Source organism: Scardinius erythrophthalmus, assembly GCF_964197995.2.
Source record: "Scardinius erythrophthalmus genome assembly, chromosome: 1".
NCBI lineage: Eukaryota > Metazoa > Chordata > Actinopteri > Cypriniformes > Leuciscidae > Scardinius > Scardinius erythrophthalmus.
This window is the reverse complement of record NC_138221.1, coordinates 27424114-27447080: the sequence shown is the minus strand read 5'-3', so window position 1 is coordinate 27447080 and position 22967 is coordinate 27424114. Positions and strand designations below refer to the sequence as shown.

Here is a 22967-nt window from a genome sequence, read left to right as displayed (position 1 = left end):
ATATATCAAATGTTTTATTGTAGTATTTTTCCAGATGTTTCAGGAATCGACACACAAACCACTTCCAGTAGGGCAGTTCAGAGAGATCAGGAGTGATGCTCCAGTCTGCATAAATTCCTCCTGCTCTTCTGTATTTTCTGCAGAGGACCTTATCATCTGAGGCATTGGGATACAAATACTGATTTCTGCTTGCTACCACCGATGTGCAGATTTTAACAGCCAAGTTTGCTTTTTTTCTGTAAATCAGCCCTGCAATTCCAGGCACTCTGTGGAAAGCAACACTGTGATCTCCATCATGGTTTTCTATGGTGTTGGTGCAGGTGGCTCTACAGAACGGACACTGAACCCAACAGCACTGACAGAAGTGATCAATCAGAATCTCATCTGGTCTGAGCTTATAGTCCAGCTTTACTGGAAATGTCTCTGCATTGAATCCACTGCTGATTTCAGACATTATAGCAGGAAGTTCCTGTCTTATCACATCTTCTATGAGTTTCACATCAACATCATCATGATTCACTCCACTGAGGTCTTTTTCAGAGAAGATCAGCTCGTCTGAGAGCTGCTGTGTGAAACTCTTCAACCACAGACCAACATCTCCACTGTTCACTTGAACATGTTCAGTAGATTCATGTGCTGCTGTCATTATCTTCTGCTGCAGGAGTTTAATGTTCTCCTTCATCTTGGGTAAAACACTGACACTGAACTTATCAGTGATGTACCGACTGACTTCATCTCTGATGAAACTCTTGAAGTGATCTCTGGGATTATGAATGTAGTTCATGTATTTTCCAAAATCCTCCTCTTCTGCCAGTGTCTTCAGGATGTGTTTCTCCAGTTTTGATTTGTTTCCTTTCAGTGATTCACAGTTTGATCTTATTTCACCAGCCAAATCTCTGGCAGTCTTCTTGAAGACACTCTGCTCAATGGGCTCTTTAAGTTTCTGCCAGATGATCTCTCCAAAAATGGCAGCAGAGGTTGATCCATTACAGTATTTCTGGAAAATACTATAGTACTCTTCTCTCTTCTTCTCAACATATATTACTGGATCATTGGATTCCTTGAACATCCTGTGTTGGTCAGTGATCATCATGTTTGCTCTCTTACAGATGGAAAGGACTAAATAAATGAAGAATTCATTCTTGAACTTATATTTCACAGGTCCTTCCTGATGTTCTGTTACTCTCTTCTTAGTGTAATCTGTGAGTTGTTGAATGCAGCTGATGTTGTAGCCCATCTGTGAAATGTTAAAAGACTGAATCATTATGGCTGTCTGTAAAGCAATATCTGTGATTAAAGATCTTATTTGGACTTCCTCGTCTCTTGATAGAGTATAATCAAGCCTCTCTTTAGCTGATCTGATGGCTTTTGTGAAAAATCCACTGGATCTCTTTACCTTTACATAATCATAATAACTCACCACTGAGAAAACATCTCTGCTCTCCTTCCAGTGGTTTACATCACTGAGGATCTCTATCACATCTCTCATTATATCAATGTCTTTGATTGCAGGAGTGTTTCTGATGATCTTCTTAACACTCTTTTTCCAAAGCAAATCAAACTCTTTCTTCAGTGTTTTTTTGTCTTTAAATTTGAGCTTTAAGGCAAGTTCTTTGCTCTTTTCATAGAGAGTGTTTTCATGATGTTTCCTCTGAGCATCAATCTTTTTCTTCAGGTCTCGCTGCTGAAGAACCTCATTTAATTTCCTCTTTGTTTCTCTCACAGTATTTTCCTGAAGCTCCTTAATTTTGATTTCAAATGATGTTTTCCACTGAATCAGTATATCTTTATCCTTGTCTTTCTCAAAGAAGCCTGACATTGATATTTTCAATTCTTCGCTTGTCTTCTTCAGTTCTCTTTGAAGATCAGTTTCCTCAATTTCATGAATCACTTCATTTTCTATTTTGTTGTGTAGTTGGATCTCAATTTCCATCATGACATTGCGAAGACTCCAGGTCCACTTGCTGTATTCAGTCTCCAGTTTTCTGTAGGCTGAAATCTCCAGAGAATTTCTGAAGCTGAAGATGGCTTGTTCATTAAGTAAATCCTCCCAGAGATCATTTATACACACTTTTAAGTGTGTCAGCCTTATTCCATGTGAACTAGCGGCATGAAACATAATAGTTTCTTTTAGTTCTTGAATATTCTCACAGTATTCTGGGTTTGGTGGTGCCATGGGTGGGCTTCCCTCCCAGAACTGAGCAAAATACTTCACATCTTTCTGAACATCAAATTTAATAACATCACTGAAATATTCTGCATCACACTCTTCCTCTTTAGCAGCGAGTTTTGTCATCTCATCCAATCTCTCCAGCAGTCGTCTCCTTCCCTCCATGTTTTTCTCTCCAGCTGTGATGTCTGAAACGTTCTGATGCACAAACACACATCTGGGATTCAGTCTGACCTTCTTCGTTCTCAGAAAAGCCTGAACAACAATCTGAAGAATGTCCTGCATCTCAGATGGGTTTTCTCCAAAGATGTTGATCAAGGTCATATTTCCAAGACCAACAACAAATGGGGAAAATTTATTGTCATAATGACCTTCTGTATCAACAACCAGAATATAATCAAAGTTCATCTGTGTTTTTAGCTCGTCTGAGACTTTGACCAGCTGCATGAAAGCTCCTCTGGTGCACCTGCCAGCACTGACGGCAAACTGGAGTCCAAACATGGCATTCAGCATGGTGGATTTACCAGAGCTCTGAATCCCTAAAAATGACAGCACAAAGACTCTCTGATCTCCCAGTTTCTGGATGAGTTCATCTATAACAGCAGAGATCCAGATTACAGGAACATGAGCAGTGTAAGGACCACCCATTGGCCCAACGACGGAATCCAACGGCCTGGCGAAGGTTTAAAGCGTGTATGTCTTTTCAGCGCTCCAGTGAAGTTCACTTAATCTATTGGAACTTAGTTTTAGTATTACTTTAGCTCTACGTTTGATCTGACTCCAATTTCAAATGATAATCAAATTTAGATCGTATTTCTGATTAGAAATTAATCATAAACATCGATTATGAATTAATTTAGATCTTTGATTATCCTGATTATCCCATACTTTCAGTTATTAATACGTTATGGACCCGAATGCCGCACAGAGATCACGTCGGCCAATTCGTGTTTCTCACGGACACAAACTTGTTAATTCTGATTTGAGTCAGAGGATGTAGGGTTTGCTAATATACCCCTAAAGTCAGTCGCCTACTGCTTACGGACTAGAGAGTGTAGTTTATTTTAGCCATTTCCATACAACTTGCTAAACCAGTGATAGACAGAAATCAACAGGTCTCCAAGATGACGTGCCTACTGCTCCGTTCATTCATGTGCCTGTAGTTTGACCTACCTTAACTAAGTTTGCGGTAGCACCAGCCTCCTTAAATATATTAAAATAATGATTTCAGAATACTTCAGAATAAATCAAGATGTAACATTTATTTGTCAGGTAAAAATGTATTATGCCAATTACAGAAGTAATTTATTAAAAGCCAATTCAAATATACATTTACTCAAAGATGAATCTAAAAGTAAGCAATGTTCTCCTGACAAAGACACACAGTAATGTGTCAGGATTTTCCAACAGGAAAATACTGCCATGCATTACTGTGTGGGGGATGATCCCGGTAAAAGATTCCCAATGATTGCTCTGTCCCCTCACCTTAAATACCAGACCAGAACAAAAGGGGTTAAACAAATGTTGTTTAGAGTTGGTTGGGCCAATCCATGTACCCCAGGGGGGTAGCACCTGGTTTCTTGAGATATCGTAAAGAGATATCAGCCAGAGAGGAGATACAGGATTCTCCTAAGTTCTTCAATCTTTTTCATTAAACCAATGACTGCAATGAAATTAAGACCATTTTACCAATCGCACTGTGCCCTTTAAAATGACACCAAACATGAAAAGGAAAAACAACATATTCACAAGATACATCATATGTGATATATAGACATTCTTAATGAACTTTCAGTGCCTTGAGGAGGGAGAGGGGGGATGAGTTGAAGTCAAACAGGGGAACAATGAGATAAGTTTGGGCAGTACAAGGTTCTGTGCTCTGCCTTTGTTGTCCGCTGTCCAGGGTGCATTTTATGGCGTTATTGCAGGGTGAGTTTTGTTTTAACAGGAAAATCAGTTCTTACAGACGGCCCCTGGCCCCTTGGGACAGATTTAGATCAGGCCTAAGGGGACATTTTTTGTACATTTTCCTGTTTCCACATTTTTAGTGTTCACAGACCTGACCACTGTAGTTTGCAGTGTTAGTCGATTGGTGCAGGAATCCAGTCGTCACCTGAAATAACAACATTACGACAGGTTGAACATTAAAATGAAAGCATGGCAGAATGTGTGGATTCTGCAGCAGCCGGACTGGGTGTCACATGACCCTCTTGGCCGGGTTTGCTTCCACCTGCACTTGGCTGCGTTGGTATTCAGTCTGTAGAATGATCTCGTTGTATCAAGTCTGTTTGCGTTGGTCAGCATGATCAGAAAGTGTCATTGGAAAGTGTCATTATAACGCTTTGCGGAAACATCTTTGTCCTCCCTAGGATGTTTTAACTGACCATTTGAGAAGTCCTCGGTCACCTTCAAGCAGAAGGTTTCATTTGCCGGGTAGATCAGAACTCCATTGTTGAAGGAATCATTTCACTGATGACGCTCCACTGCGTGTAAGACACCTGAACAACTTTTGAATGACCATGCAATAATTGAACACTGATGTATTTGTGGTTATTGTAAGATGAGGAAAAGTTATTGGATAAACACAAGAACACAAGATAACAAAACATGATGTACTCAAAAATATGAAACCCAAAAGTCAAAGGTGCGAGTGGTAAATATGGTCTCTTCTTCAAAATCATATATTTAATGAACAGGTGTAATTTGATCACCAAATTCTTCACTACCGCAGTGATCTGGTAGTGGGATTTAGACTTGGTCTGGATGAATCAAGGACGGGTAGCAGAAAGTCACCATAACTAGTATATTTACTAGTTGTATGCATAATTAGAGTAATTAGAGTATATCACATAATTAAACATGGAAATACACAATTTCATAATTGTAAAATTGTCTACATTAGTTGTTATAAGTGCAAATCATCAATGAAACTTAATGTTTTAATCGATTCAATTAGAGAATGAAATGTATAGAAACAGAGATTTAAATTTCTGGTTTAACTTTTGTAATCATCCTCTGTGCATTTGATTTACAGGCTAGGTCACACTCAATAGTGCAGGTCTGAATTGTTCAGTTGACAAATAGAAATGCCTGCATTTTAAATTTAGCTGTTTAGATCATTGTCATTAGTCATTTGTTGGAAACTAGGGGGCCCTCCTGGTTTGCAACAACTCTAACGACTGGACATAAAAAATATTTTGTCCAAAGACCAGTTGCATTGATTAATAGGTCTCAATAAGATTTTTTATGTGGATTTAAATCAATTGATGTGTGACCACAGCCATGCATGTCCTATGCACAGCACAGTATTTACATACAGGAAGTTGACAAGACTGTAATGCTGAAAAGAAATTATTAAAATAATTTTCCTTGTCCTATATGTATGAAGGTAAATGATGTATTGCATGATGTGAATAATTTTGGCCTGGTTAGTCTTATGATCTATGCCAGGTAGAGATGTTCTAAGATTGCCATAGTGATGGTGTGTATTGTGTATGTTTGTGTACAGGAGATGGGTGGTGTTTTATCCTACCATAATTTGTGTTGCATAATTTAGTTCCAGTGCTACACCGGGAGGCCACATACAGGAGCTGCTTCTGTAGTGTTATGAGGTGTGAGCGGCCCCTTGGAAGTTTCTCCACCCCCATCTCCTAATGTAAAGTTGTGTGTCCTGCTTAAGGCAGGCAGAACCAGACCCTTGTGGAATCTGGTTCTAAAGAAAGTCATTTGTCAGCCTGTAGGGAAATAGACCTAGAGAGGAAAACACAGTTTAATCTTGAGCCTTTATACAAATTGCATTTAAGATAGATGGTCTATCTCAATATTTATTTGATGGCTTTAGCCAGACAGTTGTTACTGATGGCTTTGATCTGTTAAGATTTTACGCCATTAGAAGAAAATTTGTTTTTGTTTACAAAGACATGTATCATTCTCATGATCATGTGTTTGCAAAGAAAAGGTCAATTAAACAGTGATAATAGTCAGATCTGACTGCTATTGCATCTAAACTCAAACAGTCTGCTGTGTTGTGAGCATTAGGACCCTCAGGTCTGCTAGGGAAATCTCTTTACATGATGTTGTTTATTTACACTAGCCAGATCTGTGTTTAGAGCAATTAGATCACCAGGGGTGGTGCTGTGCTTGTTTGTTTTAGCCTTTGGAATTTATGGTGCCATTCAACTCTTGACCATTTGGATCTCTGTGGTCCATAAAGACTGTAGATTTTCTGCCTGATATTTAAATTCACACAACTGTTCTTACATGTACAGTAAAATACCTTTCCTGATCAGATCCCATGTGAGATGAAGCTCCTAGAGAGGAGTTTAACACTTGCACCACTTTGTTTGTGGTTTTGTTGCAAGAGAAAATTTAAATTTGTACCTCCCCTTGTTACTGGGTTAAAGATCTATTAGATCAAAATGAAATCATCCTGTGGATTTGGATGGACATTTAAGACATGGTAATCAGGTTGATCATTTTAGTTGGTATATACTGGGCATTGTAATTTCTCTCATTAAAGATTTTTGCACAAATAGAAGGTAAAGAAGTTCTTTCTGATTCATTCTTCCTTTCAGTTTCCTTTCTTACCAATACTTTCTCTAACCATTTATTATCTCATTCCTCCCAACACTAGTAGTGTTCCTCCTTCTTGTTCCCTACATACACGTACCATCTTTCTACATTCTGATTCTTTTAATTCTCATTAAACATTCTTTTTTCTTCTAACCCAATGCTGAATCATCACGAGATTAAAGCCATTCTTGGCCATTACAATATAAGATATATTACAATCTGGTCATAATATAAATTATATTTTATAAAATTGTATAAATCAAACCAATTTTATTTACTGGTCTCCGGGGTTTCTACTGAGTAATTTGTCCAAACTGACTTGTTATCTTCTCACTGATCTTTTAGAAGGTGATTGGCCCTGCAGCTCCAGCTGTGCTGGCATTAGCATTGTGTACACAGCAACACCCAAACTGGAAACCAGTTACAGCTGCTTCGATGCTGTGAACATTCAATGGACTGCAGGCATTGAGAAACATGGGTCAAATCATTGCTCAATTTAAAGATTTTTGTGACTACAATTTAGAATTGGACACAATTATCTTATTTTAGGCTGAGATGTTATCAGTTGCATTCTTTTAAGAATCTTATTTAAATATGAAAGAAAGGTTGGACAAACAGGTCTCATGGAGGGCGCCAAGATTGTTTTATGGTTTGTTGCTTTTATCAGTCTCTTTTGAGACCTCGAAAGCATACAATAATGCAGTGATTGCAAAGTCTGGTATAAAACCAAATTAAAGCTATGTTTTATAAGACTGAGCCTTAAATGGTGTTGTTTAAACCATATACGGGACATCAGTCATGAACTTTTTGACACTATTAAAAGATTTTCAAAGAACCATGATTACTTTGATGTAATTCATATAGGTCTTTGTCTAAATTATCTCATAAGATAAGGACAAGCTGTGCATGTCCTCTGACACTATCAGGCCTGGTTACAAGCCTCTACACAGCAAAAACTCCAGTGTTAAATTAACACTCCTGGGAGTGTATATGAGTCCACTCTCAAAAGTGTAAAGTGTTAAAATATGAGTGTTAAATTAACACTCAAGAGTGTTAAAGTTAATGAGATAATTAAGTGATTAATTTAGTGATGATTGAGCATTATTGAAGACACCTGATGTTAACAAGCAGAATCACTGAAGGAGAAAATCACAAATTGTAAGCCACCGCAATGCTGATGGGTGGTTGCTTTAGTTGGGCTCTAGACCATTATACATTTACTTTAGATTTTGTTTGCCTGTTATATCTTATAACTGCCAGATGAACAAAGGAAAAAAAGTGATCTGATGGTGTTCGTAATATTATGACAATCATCATTTGAACTTGATCACTGAACTCATTAAGATCGTTATTTCTGACTTAGATTTATGTTGTTGATTACAGCATAACTGTGAATCTGCATAAATATCCAGAATTTTAGATATAATACAAAGGATGTCTTAAAAGTTGTTTTGAAAAAAAAAATAATTCTTTTCGGCACACACAGACCTCAAGATTCAATCTATGCATCTCAACAATGGTGAGGAGCAGAATATTCAATTAGGAAAAGTAAATTACATAGACAATTCATAATTTATTCATACCGCAATGCATGATGGGAGCCATTAATGAGTTGTGATTGGTGGCAGCCACTGCAACATGCTTTATTATTGTCACCATTGTTGAGATTCACAGGCTGACTATTGATGTCTGTGTTTTAAATAAATTTATTTGAAAGTCTTTTGATCAGAAATGTTATGAAATATTTTTGGATTATATAAAAATATTGAAAATAATAATGTAGAATCACAGAGCTGCTGTAATTAACAAGTTAAGCCATCTCAATAAGTTTTGTTTTACGGATCACAACATGATTATGTCAAAACATAACCAACGCCATCCAATCACATTTTTCTTTGTTCATCTGACTGTTATAAATCAATAACAGCAGACAAACAAAATCTAAAAGAAATATATAATGGTCTAGAGCCCAACTAAAGCAAACACTTATCACCATAACGGTAACTTACAATTAGTGATTTCCTCCTTCAGTGATTCTGCTTGTTAACATCAGGTGTCTTCAATAATGCTCAATCATCACTAAATTAATCACTTAATTATCTCATTAACTTTAACACTCTTGAGTGTTCATTTAACACTCATATTTTAACACTTTACACTTTTGAGAGTGGACTCATATACACTCCCAGGAGTGTTAATTTAACACTGGAGTTTTTGCTGTGTAGTAACACAATAATTGTCATTATATGCATCAGTTTTAAAATTTAGCGTATTTCTCCAAATTTCAGCCTAGGACTCCTGCATAGCAGCTGTTCTCTAGGACTGGAATCATTTTCCCAGATAATTTCTTTTGAAATATTCTAATTGCATTGCACTGTTTTGTCCAACTTTACACTTCACACACAAAGGATTCAAGTGAGACAATTTTACTTGTTATCTTTTAGCTCATCAAATCACAAGATTTTTTCACAAGTTAGCGTGACCATTTTCTTATTTCCAGTGTTGCAATGTTGTTGCAACAAAGCAAATAATTAAATGTAACAACATTATTTACCTCAGAATTTAAGTTTTTAGTTTTCAACCCTCTGTTGAGTACCAGAATAAAATTTGGATGATGTTATTCCAATTTAGGTTTCATCACTTGTTGCTTTGGCAAACAAGGAGGTAAAGTTAAAGCAAGGGATATCTTTTCTCATCTACACTGCCGCTATCATGTCCCTGATATGTGGTTTTATCTAATTCTCAAGCCCCACCGGATTTTGCGTTCTCCGGTCTAACTGGGTATGCCGACCCATTCTACAAATGTGTCTATGTGAGGTGCGTCTGAATTTTCCCTCAACACTTCTAAAAGGCAAAAGAGAATTGACTTACCAAACGGCTGAAGAAAGAGAAGGACATCTTTTTTCTCTTACTTGTTGCAAGTCCCAATATTTCGCTGAAAAGACACTCGCAACCTGGAGAATCACGGAGGGACTGTCACCACTTTGTAAGGACCACCCATTGGCCCAACGACGGAATCCAACGGCCTGGCGAAGGTTTAAAGCGTGTATGTCTTTTCAGCGCTCCAGTGAAGTTCACTTAATCTATTGGAACTTAGTTTTAGTATTACTTTAGCTCTACGTTTGATCTGACTCCAATTTCAAATGATAATCAAATTTAGATCGTATTTCTGATTAGAAATTAATCATAAACATCGATTATGAATTAATTTAGATCTTTGATTATCCTGATTATCCCATACTTTCAGTTATTAATACGTTATGGACCCGAATGCCGCACAGAGATCACGTCGGCCAATTCGTGTTTCTCACGGACACAAACTTGTTAATTCTGATTTGAGTCAGAGGATGTAGGGTTTGCTAATATACCCCTAAAGTCAGTCGCCTACTGCTTACGGACTAGAGAGTGTAGTTTATTTTAGCCATTTCCATACAACTTGCTAAACCAGTGATAGACAGAAATCAACAGGTCTCCAAGATGACGTGCCTACTGCTCCGTTCATTCATGTGCCTGTAGTTTGACCTACCTTAACTAAGTTTGCGGTAGCACCAGCCTCCTTAAATATATTAAAATAATGATTTCAGAATACTTCAGAATAAATCAAGATGTAACATTTATTTGTCAGGTAAAAATGTATTATGCCAATTACAGAAGTAATTTATTAAAAGCCAATTCAAATATACATTTACTCAAAGATGAATCTAAAAGTAAGCAATGTTCTCCTGACAAAGACACACAGTAATGTGTCAGGATTTTCCAACAGGAAAATACTGCCATGCATTACTGTGTGGGGGATGATCCCGGTAAAAGATTCCCAATGATTGCTCTGTCCCCTCACCTTAAATACCAGACCAGAACAAAAGGGGTTAAACAAATGTTGTTTAGAGTTGGTTGGGCCAATCCATGTACCCCAGGGGGGTAGCACCTGGTTTCTTGAGATATCGTAAAGAGATATCAGCCAGAGAGGAGATACAGGATTCTCCTAAGTTCTTCAATCTTTTTCATTAAACCAATGACTGCAATGAAATTAAGACCATTTTACCAATCGCACTGTGCCCTTTAAAATGACACCAAACATGAAAAGGAAAAACAACATATTCACAAGATACATCATATGTGATATATAGACATTCTTAATGAACTTTCAGTGCCTTGAGGAGGGAGAGGGGGGATGAGTTGAAGTCAAACAGGGGAACAATGAGATAAGTTTGGGCAGTACAAGGTTCTGTGCTCTGCCTTTGTTGTCCGCTGTCCAGGGTGCATTTTATGGCGTTATTGCAGGGTGAGTTTTGTTTTAACAGGAAAATCAGTTCTTACAGCAGCATCTCCATCCATCAGCTCCAGTGGAAATCCAGAGATCATCATCTCTGCTGCGAGACTCGGGAGAGAAGAGAAGTGAAACTGCAGATCTTTCTTGTTCTTCTTCACAGATGAACATGATTCATAGATCTGACCGATCTCCCTCATGATGTGCTCCAGACCAAAGGTTGCAGATTGAAGATCCTCAGATATTCTCTCAAGTTCTGTTTGTTCAGCTTTGAATTGCTCAGATTTATCATTGTTCTCTTTCAGTTTTAAGACTGTTGACCACTTTTCATCATACTTGTGGTGTAGAGCAGTAATATCAGATGAGATATATTCATCCAAGAGGATTCTGAGCCATTTTAGGAAATACATATTCTCATGTTGATCATGTGAGTTCATTTGTTTAATGAAGAACTTCATAAACACACTGATGTCAGATTCATGCTGCTGTTCTCGTATTTTCTTCATTTCTGTTTGTTTTCTGCTTATTTCAATTTCTTGTTCATTTGCTTGAGGTCGATGTAGTTCTTTGTTCTTCTGACTCCACTGATGCCACATTTTTCCCTGACAGGGCAGAAATGATTCTTTGATTTCTGTCAGATTTTTATCCTCCAGTAAACTCATCATCTGCTTTGCTGCTTCTCTTCCTCTCCTGCAGTCTTCATCATCTTCCTCATCTACTCTGATATCTGTGTGTTTGGACACATCTTCAAGTCTGAATGTGGAAGATGATTCTGAGAGACAATCATTTATGGCTCTTCTGAGTTCTTCAGATACATCAGACTGATTTCTGTCCTTCAAACCGATTTTGAATTTTCCTTTCTTCATCTCTGTTCCCATAGATTCATCTTCAGTAAAAATACAAATAAGTGGTTTTCTGTTCAGGTACAGATTTTGAAATGTTGCTGCACTTCTGCCATTACTGTCCAGTCGTGGAAGAAGAACAACATTGACTGAGGCCATTTCAGTGAGGATCTCCAGCTGTTTCTCATGATCTCTTGCATCACCGTGTAGATTACAGAATGCAACACAGTCTGTGAATTTATCTGTGTTTTTCCCAGAGGGGTAGAACCAGGCGATCTCCACCACTCCATCCATCAGGACTCTGGTTCTGCTGCTGCCTGGGCAGTTCCTGTGGAAGAACGTGTTGTGTTTCTCATTGATCAGACTGTTCATCAGATGAGACTTCGATGAAGACACAGAGCCAAACCTGAAGAAAAACACCATTGGAGTTTGTGCTTTGTAGACCGGATGGGTTTGACTGATGATTTCATTGTTGGAGTTTCTCCTCTTCCAGCTCTTGTTGATTTGTCTGAATGTCCAGAGAGGAAACTCAATCTGTTGTGTGTCTGGATCAGGAACAAGCAGAGGCAGAGCGTACTGACACTGGGACAGTTTAGTGACCATCAGCTGCTTCAGGAAACCATCAGCACAATGAAACACAGCCATCTGAACATCCATCGAGTGGATTCGCTCAGACTGACTTGTTCTTTTGTTTGACATAGACATTTCTTTGAATATATCACCACTGTCTTCAGTTGAGTCATTGTCTCTTTCAGTGTGATCGTTTTCACTGGCCTTATTAACATGAATGTATCTTGCTCTGTAGTTCATCATCAGTAGTTTTTGTAGGAATGTCTGAACCAGCTCCTCTTCAGCACAAGACTCATGGGACTCTAATGAATGTTCAGTTATTTGAAGAACATCTGCAGTTCTCAGTTTATTGTGGCACCTGCCTTCAAGATGAAGTTTGTGAAATATATGCTGTATTTGTTCTCTTCCAATCTGTTCCTGCTGTCGATGTTGATCTGGTCTGACTCCAGAGGTTCCAATGTCCTTGTTTTCTCCCTGTTTTATAGACAAAATAGAATTTAGAAACACTCCTTTGGGTACATGTGTATCAAAGTTCTAAATATGGATTTATCGATACCAATACTGGCCCGATACGGCACAGCAAAATCCCCAGTCTTAAATTAACACTCCTCAGTGTACACGTGTCCAACTACAGGGTGTTAAAGGTCCCAGATTTAGAATGTTTCCTGGGGTGCCCTTATAATGTTAGTATGTTTTTTAGATCAAAAGTTGTTATAATTTAGAAATAAAAGGCATATTTCCTAGCCTGATTTTAGCCTCTGGGGCCGGTTTCACAAAGCTATTGTAGACCGGTCTATAGTGTTAGACAAGTCTAAAATTTGCTCATAGACTAGTCTAATGCAAGTTAGACTGTTTCACAAAAATGAAGACTGACTTAATTTAGACCAAAAAAAATTAGACACCTTATCCCCACACTGTAAAAACTGTACAATTTACAGCAACTTACTGGCAATTTTGGTTGCCAGTAAGCCTGTAACATTTACAAGAGTACTGTAAAACATCAAATACTATTTAACAGTAAAAATACAGCACTAACAAATTGCTGTAAAATTTACAGCAACTTACTGGCAATTTTGGTTGCCACACAGTAAATTCCCCGGTGTTAAATTAACACCGCTCTGTGTTCATATGGGAACCACCAGCAGGGTGTTAAAAGTAACACTGAAGCTGTGTTAGAGTTAATTAGATAATTAAGTCATTAATTGAGTGATGATTGTTCGATTATTGAAGACACCTGATGATAACAAGCAGAATCACTGAAGAAAAGGGAAACACAAGAACTACAACTGACTTCAAGACAGCCTTAGATGAAATCAACTGAAAATACTGAAATTGCTCTTATTACAAACCAGTTTAACTTTATTTCTGTCATTCATCTACAAAAGTTCTTTTTGAGAAGGAACAAATTTTTAGATGTTGAAGTTTTATTACTGTGTGATGGCACCATTATGGTGATCAGTGTTTCATCTAGTTGGGTGGTTTGACAATTTATATTTTTTATGTTAGTTGTTGTCTTTGTAACAGTGTTTACTAAAACACATAATTTGTTGCAAAGGAATCCATAAACAAAGATATGATGTATATTTAAACATCATAAAGAAACATGTTTGACAAATGTCATAACTAACCAAAAGAGGTTACTTGTTATAAATATTTTTTTTATCAACAATGCTTTTTTTTTTTTTTTGCCAAAAATCTAACATTCTGAACCTTAACTTTTAAATACTTTGCAAATAATTTAATTGTAGATACACACACAAACATCAAGAATCAGCTTATGAATCACAACAATGGTGACATGCTTCATGCTGCAATGCATGCTGGGAGCCATTAGTTTTATAATATGGTGGTACCCTAGCCTAGAAATCTAGACGCACCCTAGCGGCAGCAAAATGTATTTCGCAGCCAGGGTAGTCTAGCAACTCTCAATAAACCTTCTCACTGCAAAAACCCAGATTGGGTCAGGCCAATCACGTTGTGTATAGAGTAGGCGGGGGCGGGCTTAACATACACGACAGAGTTGCGACGGTTACCTGGCTGCTGCTACTTGAAAACAAAGAATGGCGGCTGCTGATGGAGAACAGCGGTCTTTTGAATCGGCTTTGGCCGCGACTCTGGAGGACTTGGAGTTAAGTTTTTCTTTGAGAAAAGAGCAAAGTACGGCACTTAAGTCATTCTTAAAAAAAGGAAGATGTGTTCGTCGTTTTGCCAGACAGATATGGCAAAAGTTGAATCTATCAACTAAGCTCCGCTGTTGGGAAAACGCTCTGGTTGGTTGAAGCGCTGTCCTATTGCGTGCAGAGGGAATTTGAAAGACAGCCGTTTATCCCGCCCCTCGGATTGAGCCGTGACTATGGTGAGTTTCCAGACCTAACATCTTGATGTAGGTCTGGCTTGCCAGGCTACCCAGATAGCAAAAATCATCTGGCCCAGATCTGGCCCAGACACTTCGTAAGTTCTGGGCCAGATCCGCGCAACGGACTCGGGCCGGTGTCTTTTGGCACAACGGGCCAATACCGGCACGGATCCGTTTTTTCCTCATCTGGACCAGAACTGGGCCAGCTCCGGATTCCTTTATGGCGATTTGGCCCACGTGTGGGCCAGATCTGGTCCAGCTCTGTTCTGGATCTGTTCCAGAATCATGCCAGATCAGGGCCAGCTCATTTTGTTGACAGTACACAAACACACTCGCTCGCTCTATCCAAGTAGTATACATATCAAGAATTTCATGAATCTTCTCATTTACATGATCTAATATCTTATGGTCTTATGCCACTGATATTTTTTTCTATTTTTTCTGTTTTTAATACAAAATGCTTAGGCAATAAAAAGTTGAATTACTGTACTTTTTTACACTAAAATACAACCTGATAATCTAGTGTCAGCACTAACTCACAGCCACTACTTCACAGTAAACATGCATTCAAAGAAAAATTATTTGGACAGTAAATTTGACATATTCAAGGGCTTTATCTTTTGATACATTTTTTATTTATTAAGCATATTAAAACAAGTTCACAATACAATGCAAAACAGTGCCACTGTGCATCTTTTTTTTTATTTTATAATTTTTGCACAAGTACTCAAAGTTTACATAAAACACTTAAGTCTCTACTTGCCGTTAACGGGATAGTTCACACAAAAATGTAAATTCTGCCATTAATTACTCACTTTCATGTTGTTCCAAACCCGTAAGACTTTCATTCATCTTCTGAACACAAATTGAGATCTTTTTAATGAAATCTGAGATTTCTTTCCCTCCATTGACAGCTACGCAACTACAAGTTGAACAGTAAAGAAGATTTTTAGCTGAAAATGTGGTCCTTGATGATTCGTACAATGCAAGTCAATAGCTACAGTCAGTTTGAGAGTCAAAAAAACATTACAGGCAAAACAAAATTAATACCTGTGGCTCCTGACGATTCATTGAGGTCGTATGAAACAAAACAATTGGTCTGTCAAAGAAACTGAACATTATTTACAACATTATTACCTGTAATCCACAGCCTCTGCAAACAGTCCTGTGTCACGGCAGTCTTGGTTTGCCTGTAATATGTTTCTTTTTTTACTCTCAAAGTGACAGTAGCCATTGAATTGCATTATATGAATCACCAAAGACCACAGTTTCAGCTAAAAATCTTCTTTACTGTTTAACTGAAAAACAGTCACCTATATCTTGGATGGCTTGAGGGTGAATAAATTAAGAGCAAATTTTCATTTCTCAGTGAACTTTCCCTTTAAAACAGTGACACAATCTCAGAACTTTTCTCAATGTATATTTGAAAGAATGTTTTTGAATGGGTATTCATGTTGTGTAGTGACATAAGCCTCATGAATGTATTATTTATCCCAAAAATGTGGCATTGATCAAAGAGGCAGTGAAATGTTGCAAAGAAAAAACATACAAAAAATAATGGTAACACTTTGCAATAATTTTCATTAGTTAATGTATTAACTAACATGAACTAACAATGAGCCAAACATTTGTTACAGTATTTATTCATGTTTGTTAATGTTAGTTAATTAAAATCCAGCTGTTCATTGTTTGTTCATGTTAGTTCACAGCGCATTAACTAATGATAACAAATCACCTTTGATTTGAATGTATTTGTAAATGTTGAAATTAATATTAACTAAGAATTAATAAATGCTGAAGAAGTGCAGTTCATTCTTAGTTCATGTTAACTAAGGTAGTTAGCTAATGTTAACCAATGAACCTTATTGTAAAGTGTTACCAAAATAATTTTATAGAATGTAAACACATCAAAAAACAATCAGGACAGGTCGGAAAGCCATGGTATTACAAACCACTTCATATGTGCCGTTTAATTCCCATGAGGCATCTGAAAAAGAAAAAAAAAAGATCAAGAAGAAAGATTTTAGATATTCATGTAATTGTCACACTAAATAAAGAATCTGACGGCTGTTCTGTACTGTGCTGTGCTTCTTATATCTGAAATTTACCTCAGTTAAGGCCTCTTTGGCACTTGAACGTTCCTTCCAGCCACCATCACAGGTCAAAGGTTAAATCAACGGATGCCGCAAGAACCTATTCCACTATCTGCTGCACTGGTAGAAGACCACTGGTAGAAGTTTTTCCTTACAGCTCCTGTTGAGAAAAAAAAATATGTGCAACAAACATCAACCTCCAACTAATAAGCTTCTGAGTCCTGATTTATAGTTTTTCTATAATGTAGATCAGTTAAGGGATAAACTGGTAGGCCTATATCAATTACTTAAACATTAATTTAAATTGATCAGAATCAGATATCACATGATCCTTCAGAAATCATTCTAATATGCTGATTTGGAACTCAGGTAACATTACTTATTATTATTAGCAATGCTGAAAACGGTTGTGCTGTTTAACATTTTTGTGGAAATCAAGTTGAACAGCATGTATTTGCATTTATTAAATTAAGATTATTAAAGCATTTACTAAATATAAATTCTTTTGTAACATTTTAAATGTCATTGACTGTTAATTTCGATCGATTTAAGACATCCTTGGTTAATAAAAGTATTAATCTTACAACAGATGTTTGAATGGTATAGTTGTTTCCACAAAAATATGAAGCAGTACAACTGTTTTCAACATTGATAATAATCATAAATGTTTCTTGAGCATCAAATCATCATATTAGAGAGATTTCTGAAGGATCATGCGACACCGAAGCCAGGAGTAATGATGCTGAAAATTCAGATTTGATCACAGGAATAAATTAGCCTATATTTTACAATAGAATGTAATAATATTTCACAATATTACTGTATTTTTGATTAAATAACCACAGTCTTGGTGAGCAGAAGAAAATAGCATCATTAGTTGACAAACTAAAAATGAACTGCACTTCTACATCATTTATTAATATTTTTTAATGTTAATTTCTACATATACTAATGTATTATTTAAATAAAATGTTGTAGGCTGTTTGTTAACCTTAGTTAATGCACTGTGAAGTAACATGACCAAACAACGAACTGTATTTATATTAACTTACATTAACAAATACAGTAACAAATGTATTGTTCATGGTTAGTTAATTGTAATTAATATTAACTAATGTTAACAAATGAAACCTTATTATAAAGTGATGGTCTGCGGGAGGCCTTATAGCTAGTTTAAGCTAACGTTAACGCTAGCTATCACTAACATTTCCGCAGTTAAAACTTTAACAACAGTGAAAATAAATGAAAGCAGTTAAAATTCGTCAATTACATATAATTACAATCCTCTGGGTCGTCTTCGTGTTAGCATATGCCCTCTGAAAACATAAATAAGAGGTAGGCTAGCTAACATTACGATTCAATGCCGATCTAAGGAGCAATAAAAACTCCAAAACTTACGTTTAAAATTTAAGCTAACGAATACACAATATAATCAATAAGAAATTAATTAATTAATAAAACAGTTTGACCATGTGTGACTTACCTTGGTGAAGTGTTTGAGGTAGGATACCGAGTACCGACTGTGGCAGCCTCCTCTTCTAAACTCCAGAAAAAAAGGTTTCGCGCGCTCGTCTCCACGGATACGGCCCGAATCTGTTTTGCGACTGTTGTTCCCGCCCACTGAAACCGGGCCCGGGCTGGATCCGTTTTAGAGCAGTGAAACGGAGGTGACTGTGACGCGGATTTGCCGGTTTGAAGACGGATCCGGCTCGCAGTCACCTGCTGTCTGGGTAGTGGTACCCAGCATGCATTGCTGCACGAAGCATGTCACCATTGTTGAGATTCATATGCTAATTCTTAATGTCTGTGTGTGTCTTAAATAAGTTGTTCCACAATGTTCAAAAAAATAAATATAATAATTCAGAATGTCTGTTCTGTGGCAATAAAATTTCTTTGGTGTAAAATAATCTATTAAGAACAAGCAATCATTTTTGCTACTTTATGATCTTAGTGAATCATTCTACTTCATGATGGTTAAAGCTACATCACCTGTTCATTTTTGCTTCTGGCTTCCTTTGTAACAAAATGATGTGTTTTGGTAAACGCTGTTACAAAGACCACAAATTTGCATAACAAAGCCAAGAGTCAAACTGCCCAACTAAAGCAAACACTGATCACCATAACGGTGAATTTACAAAAACACATTATTTCCAATAAAACATCATCTACACCTCTATTAATTCTCAATAAATAGTTAGTAAAAAGTGAAGCTGTGGAGTTGTTTAATCCTTCTCTGCTGAGATCTTCAGAGTTCTTGTGTTTCTCTTTTCTTCAGTGATTCTGCTTGTTATCATCAGGTGTCTTCAATAATCACTTAATTATCTCATTAACTCTAACACTGCTTCGGTGTTACTTTTAACTAGGGCTGGGCGATTTAAATCGCGATATTGTTATGCGCATCTCGTCAGTAAAGCCAGTTCCTTGATTAGTAGTAAATCGCCATCACCTGCTTTCAGATGGAGCGGCATTTACTACAAAGAGCCGTAGTTAACTGACAAGCTGAGCCATATCGCATTAATATCGCGGACGTATCGCCAGCGATAATTAATGCGATATGGCTCAGCTTGTCAGTTAACTACGGCTCTTTGTACACAGCAAAAACTCCAGTGTTAAATTAACACTCCTGGGAGAGTATATGAACACTCAAGAGTGTTTAAGTTAATGAGATAATTAAGTGATTAATTTAGTGATGATTGAACATTATTGAAGACACCTGATGTTAACAAGCAGAATCACTGAAGGAGAAAATCACAAATTGTAAGTTACCGTTATGACGATCAATGGTTGCTTTAGTTGGACTCTTGACCGATATATTATTGACTTTAGATTTTGTTTGTCTGTTGTTTCTGAATTATAATCAGTAGTTGAACAAAGAAAAAGTGATCTGATGGTGTTGGTTATGTTATGACAATCATCATTTGAGCTTGATCACTGAACTCATTAAAATCCTTCTTTCTGACTTTGATTTATGTTGTTGGTCAGTGAATCTGCATAAATGCCCAGAATTTTTGATAATAATATAAAGGATTTCTTAAAAGTTGTTTTAAAAAAAAAATCATTCTTTTAGGCACACACAGATGTCAAGATTCAGTCTATGCATCTCAACAATGGTGACGAGCAGAATATTCAATTAGGAAAAGTAAATTACATAGACAATTCAGATCATAATTTATTCATACCGCAATGCATGATGGGAGCCATTAATGAGTTGTGATTGGTGGCAGCCACTGCAACATGCTTTATTATTGTCACCATTGTTGAGATTCACAGGCTGATTATTGATGTCTGTGTTTTAAATGAAATTATCTGAATGTCTCTTGATCAGAACAATGTTTATTAAATATTTTGAATATGTTGAATATGTTGTTAGTGTGCATTTCAATGTATTCTCTGTGGAATTATGTGCATTTCTGTACTGTTTAATAATTCTACATTTAAAATAAAAGAGGTTTTCACCGAAAGCAACTTTGCTAATTAAATTCTGTCTCATGAATAAAATGTTGTCCATGATTAACAATATGTCCAGTCAACTAGGTTACTAGTGTCAACCGTGTGATTTTCATTGTCACCTAGGTTACACTTAGATTTTTAAAGTTAAAATAGCCAATATTGATGTTTCTGACATTTTTAAGCATTCTACTTATTTGCATAGGTTCGAGTTTACATATATGTCAGACTGAAAATCACGTGAAAATCGGCCAATTCTTCTCTAAAATATTAACATTAAAAGTATAATGTTAAGATAGGCTATGCAACAAATTATTATAATGGTATTTCATAACAATACTCATATTAGCAAATATTTAATATTTTATATAAATATATATTTTTTTACTTTTTTCCGCTTTTTTTCCCCAACTTGCTGCGGCCCCCCTGGCGCCCCCTGGCGGCCCCCACTTTGAAAACCCCTGATTTAGAGATATTGTTTGTAATTTTACAGTGTTTTGAGTATAATTTAAAGTAAAATAAAACAACCTTTAAAAAAGTTATTTTCCATTTTTTAAATGAATTAATTGTTTTATTATTTGTATTTTTATTAGAGTGAGGATATAACATACTAAGATAAACATAATAAAACTTACCATCCCTGCTGCTTTTGTCTGTAATAGTCTTTGCTCTTGTGATCCAAAAATTGCAGATTTTGCTCCTGCCACAAATCCTAATCCTCCTCCCAGTAATCCTTGGCCTAATCCAGCTGCTCCTCTTGATGCTTCAGATACTGCCTGTGATACTCCTTCTGATGCTGCTGATACTGCCTCTGATGCTTCTTCTGATGCTGCAGATACTTTCTGTGATGCTCCTCCTGATGCTGCTGATACGTCCAGTGATGCTCCTGCTGATACTGCTGATGCTGCCAGTGATGTTGCTCCTGATGCCACTGATGCTGCCAGTGATGCTCCTCCTGATGCTGCTGATACTGCCTCTGATGCTTCTTCTGATGCTGCAGATACTTTCTGTGATGCTCCTCCTGATGCCACTGATGCTACCAGAGAAGCTCCTCCTGATGCCGCTGATACTGCCAATGATGCTCCTTCTGATGCTGCTGATACTTCCAGTGATGCTCCTGCTGATACTGCTGATGCTGCCAGTGATGTTGCTCCTGATGCCGCTGATGCTGCCAGTGATGCTCCTCCTGATACTGCTGATGCTGCCAGTGATGCTCCTCCTCATACTGCTGATACTGCCAGTAATGCTCCTCCTGATGCTAGTGACACTGCCAGTGATGCTCCTCTTGATGCTGCTGATACTAACTGTGATGCTCCTCTTAATGCTGATGATACTAACTGTGATGCTCCTCTTGATGCTGATGATAACTGTGATGCTCCTCTTGATGCAATTGATTTTGCTTGTGCTTGTGATGCTACTGCTTGTGATGCAGCTAGTTCTGCTTGTGATGTTCCTCCTGATGCTGCTGATTCTGTATGTGATGCAGCTGGTTCTGCTTGTGATGTTCCTCCTGATGCTGCTGATTCTGTATGTGATGCTGCTGATTTTGCTTCTGATGCTGCTGATTCTGATTGTGATGTTCCTCCTGATGCTGCTGATTCTGATGCTGCTGATTCTGCTGGTGATGATGCTGAGTCTGCTTGGGATGTTCCTCCTGATGCTGCTGATTTTACTTGTGTTGCTCCTCCTGATGATGCTGATTCTGCTTGTGATGTACCTCCTGATACTGCTGATTCTTCTTGTGATGCTCCTCCTAATGCTGCTGATTCTGCTTGTGATGCTGATGATTCTGCTTGTGATGCTGCTGATTCCGCTTGTGATGCTACTGATTCTGCTTGTGATGCTGCTGATTCTGCTTGTGATGTTCCTCCTGATGCTGCTGATTCCGATTGTGGTGTTCCTTCTGATGATGCTGATTCTGCTTGTGATGTTCCTCCTGATGCTGCTGATTCTGCTTGTGATGCTGCTGATTCTGCTTGTGATGCTACTGATTCTGCTTGTGATGCTGCTGATTCTGCTTGTGATGCTGCTGATTCTGCTTGTGATGTTCCTCCTGATGCTGCTGATTCCGATTGTGGTGTTCCTTCTGATGCTGCTGATTCTGCTTGTGATGTTCCTCCTGATGCTGCTGATTCTGATGCGGCTAATTCTGCTGGAGATGTTGCTGATTCTGCTTGTGATGTTCCTTCTGATGCTGCTGATTCTGCTGTTGATGCCTCTGATTCTGCTTGTAAGGCTGCTGATTCGACTTGTGATGCTCCTTCTGATGCTTTTGGTTGTGATGCTGCTGATTCTGCTTGTGATGTTCCTCCTGATGCTTCTGATTCTGCTTGTGATGCTGCTGATTCTGCCTGTGATGTTCCTCCTGATGCTTCTGATTCTGCTTGTGATGCTGCTGATTCTGCTTGTGATGTTCCTCCTGATGCTGCTGATTCTGATGCTGCTGATTCTGATGCTGCTGATTCTGCTGGAGATGTTGCTGATTCTGCTTGTGATGTTCCTTCTGATGCTGCTGATTCTGCTGTTGATGCCTCTGATTCTGCTTGTAAGGCTGCTGATTCGACTTGTGATGCTCCTTCTGATGCTTTTGCTTGTGATGCTGCTGATTCTGCTTGTGATGTTCCTCCTGATGCTGCTGATTCTGCCTGTG

At 37.7% G+C, this 22967-nt stretch overlaps 1 protein-coding gene across 1 annotated transcript; it reads right to left on the bottom strand.

The window, feature by feature from the left end:
- Positions 1–8994: 8994 nt before the first annotated feature.
- Positions 8995–21086, bottom strand: LOC308700792 (interferon-induced very large GTPase 1-like). The gene is made up of 2 exons (XM_081382575.1): positions 20953–21086; positions 8995–12895 (listed from the first exon to the last, which is right to left on the bottom strand). Exons 1-2 carry the CDS (start codon positions 20953–20955, stop codon positions 11015–11017), a joined length of 1884 nt encoding a protein of 627 aa, XP_081238701.1. The 5' UTR covers positions 20956–21086; the 3' UTR covers positions 8995–11014.
- Positions 21087–22967: the final 1881 nt, after the last annotated feature.